This window comes from Haliotis rubra, unplaced genomic scaffold (genome assembly GCF_003918875.1).
Source record: "Haliotis rubra isolate DU_JTF1 unplaced genomic scaffold, ASM391887v1 Scf32, whole genome shotgun sequence".
Lineage (NCBI taxonomy): Eukaryota > Metazoa > Mollusca > Gastropoda > Lepetellida > Haliotidae > Haliotis > Haliotis rubra.
Genome location: NW_025766991.1, coordinates 2,866,385 through 2,875,141, shown reverse-complemented (window position 1 = coordinate 2,875,141; position 8,757 = coordinate 2,866,385). Strand labels below are relative to the sequence as shown.

The following is an 8,757-nucleotide window of genomic DNA, read 5'->3' as shown; positions in this document are numbered from 1 at the left end:
TTGATAAATGTCCATTCGGGATATAAACACAGGGGTCCATAAGGCATATGTGAACCAAACAGATTGAATACTATAAACAATAACACTTATTGAGTTATTTATGAATGTTTGCAGCGACACAAAATGGCCTCTCTTTTCCAGCATGTTCAGGTTTGCTTCTTCAAAAGTATTTTTGCTAATTAACGCTTATCAGGGTGACAGTGAGAAACTACACGTATTTTATTCACGTGCTGCTTTTACACAGCTGGATATACACATGCATTTTGCATTACTTAAATATATTCATTAAAGTTAATTTGTAAAGGTCATGCGGAATATCATGATGATGTTTATTCAAATTGCACGTACAAATTCAGCTTTCAAGATCTAAGAATCGAATTGACACATATTCAAACAGTGTTTGAAATAAGCCAAAACCCAGCCAGACGTCAGGGCTGGTAACTTCAAAATGTAACCAGCCTAAATGGATTTAGCCAGATCAGACAATCAAAAGAAATTGTTACCAGACCATCGGGCTGGCTACTGGCTAGCTGTATATTTGGACCGTCCGTCAGAAATCTAGCCCGTCTCGGGCGGTTGGACGGGCCTTATTTCATACACTGATTCAAGGTATATTTTGATCACATAATATTCAGAATTGATGTTGATACTCGGGGTGGAATATCAGGAGCAACATTTAACCGAGAGTTACGATGGGGTCGGACACACCGGGGCAGTCTAGACATGACCAAACATCACGACCCGTTATTTAGAACTAAAACTAATATTAGCCATGATTTGTGTGCCTGCTGTCTGGACAAAAAGATGAAAAGGCAAGAATGTAGTTTACTGGGCCAGTGGTGATGACTAGTGATGGTATTGGCATACAACCTGCGATATGATACATCATGATACTAAAAGTTTAGTATATATTGCCAAAGTATTGTGCACTTAAGCTGCGATACGACACGAATCCTGATACATGGGTGGCGATACTATAGTATCACAATACTAAAATCTTTTATTCTAACACCAACTATAAAAGACCTTAAGATCAAAACATAACCAATTTTAAAGTATTTAGTGAAATTCTGCCAGTGTTGTTCAATGTCCAATCAAAAACGAGATAATTAAGTTTATACAGACTTTGTGAAAGTTGATAACATGTGAGCTCTGTCCGACACAGTTCTTGATGCAAGAATTTCCAAGATAACATTTAATTAATTATGAAGGGAAAATAAGTAAGCATATATTTTAATCATCAAATAAAAATGAGTCTTTTTTCTTGACAGATATGGCGATTATTCAATATTCGAAGTTAAACATCGATATATTGTCCATTTGAAGTATCATATCGGGATATACAACAGTGTAAAACTTTGTATCGATTCACTGTATCGGTGGCCCATGGATCGATGAATCATCACACCATTAGTGATGACTGTCTGCCGCGGAGCAAATATCACAGTATCTCCTCATGCTCCAGTGCCCTCTCCAATCCTTAGGGAGCTGACACATCTTTAGAGGCAAACAACTCTTTACGATCCTGAGGGTTAGGTTTAGGTACCCTTTCCGATTCTAAGGGAGCTAACACATCTTTAGAAGCAAACATCCATTTACAATCCTTAGGGTATGGTACCCTTTCTGATCCTTTGGAAAGGATTAGGTACCCTTTCGGATCCTTAGGGAGCTGACACATCTTTAGAGGCAAACAACTCTTTACGATCCTGAGGGTTAGCACCAGGTGATTTAGGTACCCTTTCCAATTCTAAGGGTATGTCCGGCTTTCTTTAACTTTGAATAGTTCAAACATCCATTTACAAAAAGCAGTAACTGGAATTTGGCTGGTATGGTACCCTTTCGATCCTTTTGAAAGGATTAGGTACCCTTTCGGATCCTTAGGGAGATGACACATCTTTAGAAGCAAACAACCCTTTCCGATTTTTAGGGAGCTGACACTTCCTTAGAAGCAAACAACCCTTAGGGTTTAGGGTTAGGCCTTACCTTAGGACAGTGTAATTATATCCAATTGAAACACATTTCGCTCCATCTGGGACTCATTGCAATACCAGAAACAATGGCACCAAAAAAAACTGAATGGGAAGGGTGTGGCATCGTCATGCGCATGCACGAGAAATGAAAACAAACCATTGCGCTTTCATAGAATGAGGGCGAAAACAAACCATTGCGCTTTCATAACCAAGGAACATAGAACTTGTTACAAAGAGAAAACCAATTTGCTATTTAATATATTTTAAATTTTGCTTCTTTCCTTTCAGAGAGCATTACAAAGACAAAAGTGGCTCTCTACTTGTAGTTGCAGGAGGAGTTATAGCAAGAATAGATTTTATGACAAAAAGGAAGGAGTCCCCAATGATTTCCTAGTGTGGCTTCAAAAGGATTATGACTTGAGTTTCAGTGGAATAAAGAAAATGTACCAGGCTGCAGAGTTGGAAATGCAGAGACGTTCTCAAAAGTTAGAGCATTTATGTTTATATATACAGTTGTATATGGTACTTTGAAAACATTGTGCCCGACATGATCACATATTTGATAGATAATCTGGATTACAACTTACCAGTTTAACTATTTGTGTTAAATCAAATACATAAAGTCATAAAATGATAGAATCAGAAAACCAAACTGTTCTTAATATTATTTTCATTATAAATGTATGTAGGTCATTATATTACTATATAAACTGTGTGTATATTTTTGTCATATTCCATTGCAAAGTTAATCTTTTATTGACAGATTCTTGCCTGAACGGCACGAGATATTAGGCCCTGATTTGGCAACATCTCACTTCATTGTAAAGCGTGGTGGTGCAGTGAAGTTTGCAGACCGTGACACATGGTTTAGGATGGAGAAAGATGAGAAATACTACCTCCCTAACAGGAAGGTGGAGGGTATGAAACTGGAAGCAGTGGATGCCTCTAATACAAATCTCATGCACATCGGAATGGACAACTTTGGTGAGTTAGGATGATGGCATGAATCTATTATAGAGAGAGTGAGTGAGTTAAAATTTAAAGTTACTTTGGTAATATTTCAGCCATTGTGACATCTATTGTGGATAACAACTTCTTTATTGTTTGAATCATTGTTTCCGGGGTATGTCTTGTCCCTTCCATAGTGTAGGAACTACATGTAATTTGTGGAAGTGTCATGCCTCATTTTCTATGCATTAATTATATTTCAGAATGGAAAATGCAACCATTTGTTCTAATCTCATGGTATAGGTATTAAGCTTGTCAAGACCTAGGCCTATGATAGGAAAACTATAAATGTTACTGTGGTTACTGTTTATTGACATGATCATTCTTGTAATTGAATATATGTCCCACTAAATAGAGCGAGACCCAAATAAACACAAAATATAGAATTACACCATATTTTGTAAAAAGAATTAAAGAAACACTCCTTAAAGGTAATGTTTAATAAACCTTTTGTCAGTCAAAAATGTATTCTATATTTGAACGTGATTTTTAGTACTGGTGCACACACAAGAGAGGACGGGATCTGCTTTGTGTCCCCAAATATTATTGTTGTTTTTGTTATCATTTATCACAGATATCAAGATACTAGTATCTGCTCAGATGTGGTTCATTTGTTTGGGTGGGTCAATATTCTTTCCATTTACCATTCTCTACTCCCTGAGATGAATGCAACTTTAAACACAATTGGTGGTACCCATTCCCTGTTTAGTGAACAGAGGCACTTTTGAAGTACATTTACTGGTGACAGGTAACACAAGTTTTGATACTTGTTTTTCAATTGTATTTACATATTCTTGTAACAGATGTGCGAGTTGCACGTGTGAAATTTAGATTTTACTACGCACGCTTGTTCATTACTTGGCTGTTCTACCAGCAAGTGGTTCACCCCTCGTACAAAATAGCAAAAAGTGATAACAAAATAATGATCGTTTGTTAAATAACTTTTTTATTTGGGTGTCCAAAATTATGAGACAAGTCATCAGGGTTGGTCTGTGGATTTCATGTGACTGTGTAAAATTTGGTTTTGTTGCATTTATTAGATTTTGTGTTAGTGAGCAATTGATCAGTCTCAAATGAACTCAAACGGACTGTAATTGTGTTGAGGTTTCAAACTGAGGATTAGGCTGTATTCATGTGATTTTAATCACAACAACTATATCAGTCCATCTGCTTGTGAGTTCTTATCAGGTAGTGATAACTAATTAGTAGTGAGTCTAAGCAGCACCAGAGTAAGCTGCCGAGTGGACAGGTGAGTAATAGGATTAGGACCAGCTGACTAGTCCATTATGACAGGTGTGCATATTAGGATACTCATAATGGGGTGTCTGAGAAATGCTATGACCTTGAATGGGTCCTGTATGTTAGCATTGTATATTCAAACGCTCAAGTTGGGGGTTTGTTATTATACCGTATATTAATTGGAGTGAGTTGTGCTTGATCCTTATTTTAGCATTGTATATTCGCAGTTAACCTGACTGAGCTGAGATACCTGAGTTTAAGCAACTGTCAGTATGTTGATGACTGGTGCATGGCTCGGCTGCAAATGTTTAAGCACACTCTGGAGTTCCTGGACATCAGTGGATGTGATCAGATCACAGAGAATGGCCTGGCTTGTCTTCATCATTTAGAGTGAGTTGTGCCAAATTTGCCTTAAATCTGTTCACAAATAGAACTGTCATGATTTTAAGGTGTTGATCATGAATGTAACAGTTTAACATCACCATCAGTTTCAACTTGACACTACCAATATGTTGAGTATGAGTAGATATACTACTCAAAAGAGGTTAAGGAACACAGAATAACTTTAATCATTTGAAAGAAAATCAGTCATTCTTGGCAGGTATAACAATGCAATATTCTCATTGTTCTGTACCTTGTTTTTATTAGTATATTAAAAACATTATAGAAACTCAAGAGTTTCTATTTTACATAATTATTTTAGTCACTTATTTTGGTTGATCGTGGAATAAAAATAATGGAGAATAATAATAATAATAAAAAAATAGTCCAAATAAAATGCCAAAGTGGAGTTCTTGACAACTATGTCTTGTTTGCAGGAAGTTGAAAGGTTTGAAGCTGAGCAATCTCCCGAATGTGAACCACCTTCAGTTGATGGTTATACTCCTGGAGGAATCTCTACCAGAGTGTATGGTGTTTGGTGTGGACTTTACAGATGCTGAGGAGCAGCAGGTTCAAGATGGAGAACAGGGGACACAATCTAGAGAAGCTATTGACACACAGTCACAGTCAAAGGGATCTGCTAAGACTTGATCATTTCTCTCTTTGACAACTTAGGAACTTGTGAATAAAAATATGGCTGTGAATAATAAAATCAGTCCAGTGTGAACTGGAACAGCGTGGATATCAAGTTATCAACAGAAGGGAAACCTGACCAGCGTGTTACTTTTCAATGTCCAGTGTATGTTACATGCATATTTGCAGCAGGAGAGGTGTTCTGATATGATGAATCATTGGTGCATATCAGTGTGTTCATATGATCAAGAAAAAAATCAAGTCTGAATTGAAATTGGAATTACCCAAGAGTGAAGAAGCTTGTGTTTAATTTCAGAGGACATGACTTTGTTCCTCTGTTTGAAGCAACTCTAGTACTTGACGGATTACTGCATGATGAGTCAATTGAATAACAGAATGAAAATAAAACACATATTTGCAATCAACTTTATTTTAACATCTTGACATTGTCACTCAAATAACAACTTACTTCACAAAAAACTGAAGCATAAATGCATTGATTCCCTTGCATACCTCAACCTCTAACAGACAAACCATGTGTGAAAATGAACCCTTCATCACTTACATAAATGCACTTTTTCATCTCAAATAACATTATAAAACAATTGTACTGAATTCTGGTATCTGTGAGCAAAGTTTCAAAGACAAGACCTGAAACCATGGCAACAGTCATCTTTCATTTTCTCTTGCATCCAAAATGTCCCTTGTTATAACAGGTTTATGTATTAGAATTTATTTATGATCATTCTACTCAATATTGCAGTGCATACAGACAATGCATTAAAAGATCATTTTCAAACAAGTTCCATTCCAGTACACAATAAACATTCATACAATGACCTGCCACAACACTGCAGCATTAAAAGAATATAACCACGACACATTCATTTCTTAACAATTATGGTAATTGTTGTAACCAAAACAATGTACACTTTGACAATGATTAAAGTCACTCTCAATTTAAATGATTTGATACCTTCAATGAGCCTGGATTTCAGAAAGTTGAAAAAATAAAGAAAATACCCTGGAGGATTCTATAGTACACCTTTAAATTGAGGAATATTCATTTGGTGGTTTAGATTTCCCCACCTCTGTTGTATGGAGACCTTTGGCACAATGTCCATTTTGTAGTACCTTTTACCCTATTAATAATTCATGCAATGTCATGTTTTCATAATATGTATGTAGTTTTCAGATAATAATGCATTTTGCACAACCAATCTCCCTTGTATGGCATCTATAGAATGTACATGTACATGTATGTACTTTCATTTGGCGACAAGGTCATAACAGGCACAAAACATAGCCCTGGGCGTATTATTAAAGTGAAATATACAGGATTCCATTTCAAGACAAAATGATATCATTTGCTGCTTTGTTCTTGAAACAATAGTTTTATAAATCACTTACCTCACCACTAATACAACCTGACTTTATGCCTAAATATAGTGTCTACAACAGTATGATGAATAAAAGCCAGAGTACGCTCCCAAAAATTGTGGACGCATATTTTGAAATTTTTATAAGGAAGTGAAAGGTTGAAGGCAACTTCCTGGCCAAATGAATTACTGTTTGTTGTTTTCTTGTGCTTTTAGTACCAACCAACATACACCCACTGGAAACGTGGTCAATGTAATGCATGAGAAAAATAAAACAATAATCTTAAAAATACAAGGACACAACCCATAATACTTTACAAAATCATCAGTTGTAAAAGATAAAATTCAATACCAGTTAAAACATTAATTATGTCCATTAATTATGTACTGTGAAGATTCTGTTATTTATAGCCAACCAGGAAATACTAGAGAATCTGCATCAAGTGTGACTTGAACAAACCAACATGTTTCTATATAAATATAATTTGTTATGTGGCATATGTATTGTGAAACATGAGTTGTAAATCAATGTATTATATTGAGCCTCATACTGCAATAAATACTGTATTGCTGTATCATTACACGACCAAAAAGAACCCAAAACACATGATCAACCTATCCAGGCACAGGTAAGGGACTGAAGTCTGTACTGCATCTCCTTAGATCGCAGGCCACCCCTCCCACCCATAACCCCCTCTTATAACTGAACGCTTTAAAGTCAAATTAAGAATATGTTTAATAAGTCAAGTGATGTTTTCATGACAAATCCTTCAGGTATATATGTATTACTGAATAGAATGGAAATGTACAAGAGTCTGGATATATGTAAAAAAAAAATCAACCCCAAAACTACACGGGTACAAAATATGAAATCCAGTAACATTTAATGCTCACAAAAATATTTTAAGACTTTGGTATTTTTGATTGAAATATATATTGTATATGGTATTTTTACCAAACCAAAAACCCAAATACACCTAAAAAATATACACAGAAAACTTGTGAAGAAGAAACGAGAAATTGGTGATCCAGCTGGTTGACCACCACAGCACCGATGCAGCCTTCTGTCCATGGTAATGAAGGCCAGAGTTGTACTCCGCATTAAACACATTCAGAACCACCTTATATCTGGAAAGTATGGAGTCATGACTGTCATGTAGTCTACGATGGGTAGTAGGAGCCGTATGATCCATACGCTCCATAGTGAGAGTGGTAGGGGGCATATGAATTCTGAAACAAGAAAGATATGTCACAACTATATGAAAGACATTGTAATTAAAAACAAAAGTGGTGAGTGAATGTTTTAGTTTTATTGCCTCTAACCACTAAACCCCATTGCAATGAAAAATACATTCAGTAAGCAGTCAAAAATATTCCTGTTACAGACTTAATAAATAATACAAGGAGAGACAGGTGAGGTGAGGTGAAATTAGGTTTAACGTCGTGCTTGAGAATATTTCGCTCATATGACAACGTGCATGCGTGTGTATGTGTATGTGTAGCTGCTTGTACAAGCCCAGACTTAAGCTGGTTTTACAGTGCTAGCCCACTGAGATACCATGCCGCAGTGAAGCATGAATACCCCACTCAGACACAGTATACCGACTCCGAGCCGACCAGTCCTTGTTGTACCCATTAATGCCGAGCGCCAGGCAGGGACCAGCAAGTACCATATTTTAACATCTTTTGGTATGACGCGGTTGGGGATCGAACCCGCGACTTCCGCTCTCCAGGCGGACGCTCTAACCACTACACCATGGAGGCGGTCAGCAGAGACAGACAGAAAAGATGTCAACCCCATCCAGCCAGACACAGTATCATGACTTGATGAAGTGTATATTAGCTGTCCCAATACCAGTAAGCAACATAATGGCAAGTAATTTATTTGGTAGTAAAGTAAAGTTCAGTAGTCAGGTAGCTGATGAACCTATTATTCTAAGATGTTTCGGTGAAAGATCAAAGGCGCCAACAGTACTTTATCAGACCATTAATGTGCACTTTTTGCATTACATCACAATGTATTGGCGTCACTGCGCCATTCTAGTCTGCCCCCTCGTGATCGAACAATTTTGCATTACGTCACAATGTAAGTGACGTCACGATGCATGTCAGTTGTCGTCCCCTCGTACAGCCTCCTACAGTAAACT

The 8,757-nt window shown here is 36.8% G+C and overlaps 2 protein-coding genes across 3 annotated transcripts in view; one reads left to right on the top strand and one right to left on the bottom strand.

Annotated features, from left to right (window-relative positions):
• Positions 1–47: 47 nt before the first annotated feature.
• On the top strand, positions 48–5,661 carry LOC124283706 (distal membrane-arm assembly complex protein 2-like). The gene is made up of 5 exons (XM_046719720.1): positions 48–150; positions 2,259–2,455; positions 2,734–2,954; positions 4,445–4,607; positions 5,036–5,661. The coding sequence occupies exons 1-5, from the start codon at positions 124–126 to the stop codon at positions 5,247–5,249; spliced, it is 822 nt and encodes a 273-aa protein (XP_046575676.1). The 5' UTR covers positions 48–123; the 3' UTR covers positions 5,250–5,661.
• LOC124283705 (pre-mRNA-processing factor 39-like) overlaps positions 5,646–8,757 on the bottom strand; it is a 26,383-nt gene continuing 23,271 nt past the window's right edge. For both annotated transcript variants that reach the window (XM_046719719.1, XM_046719718.1), the window contains one exon: positions 5,646–7,840. In XM_046719719.1, the coding sequence (XP_046575675.1) occupies positions 7,772–7,840 (69 nt within the window). In that variant the 3' untranslated portion in view covers positions 5,646–7,771. The remainder of the gene's footprint in view (positions 7,841–8,757) is intronic.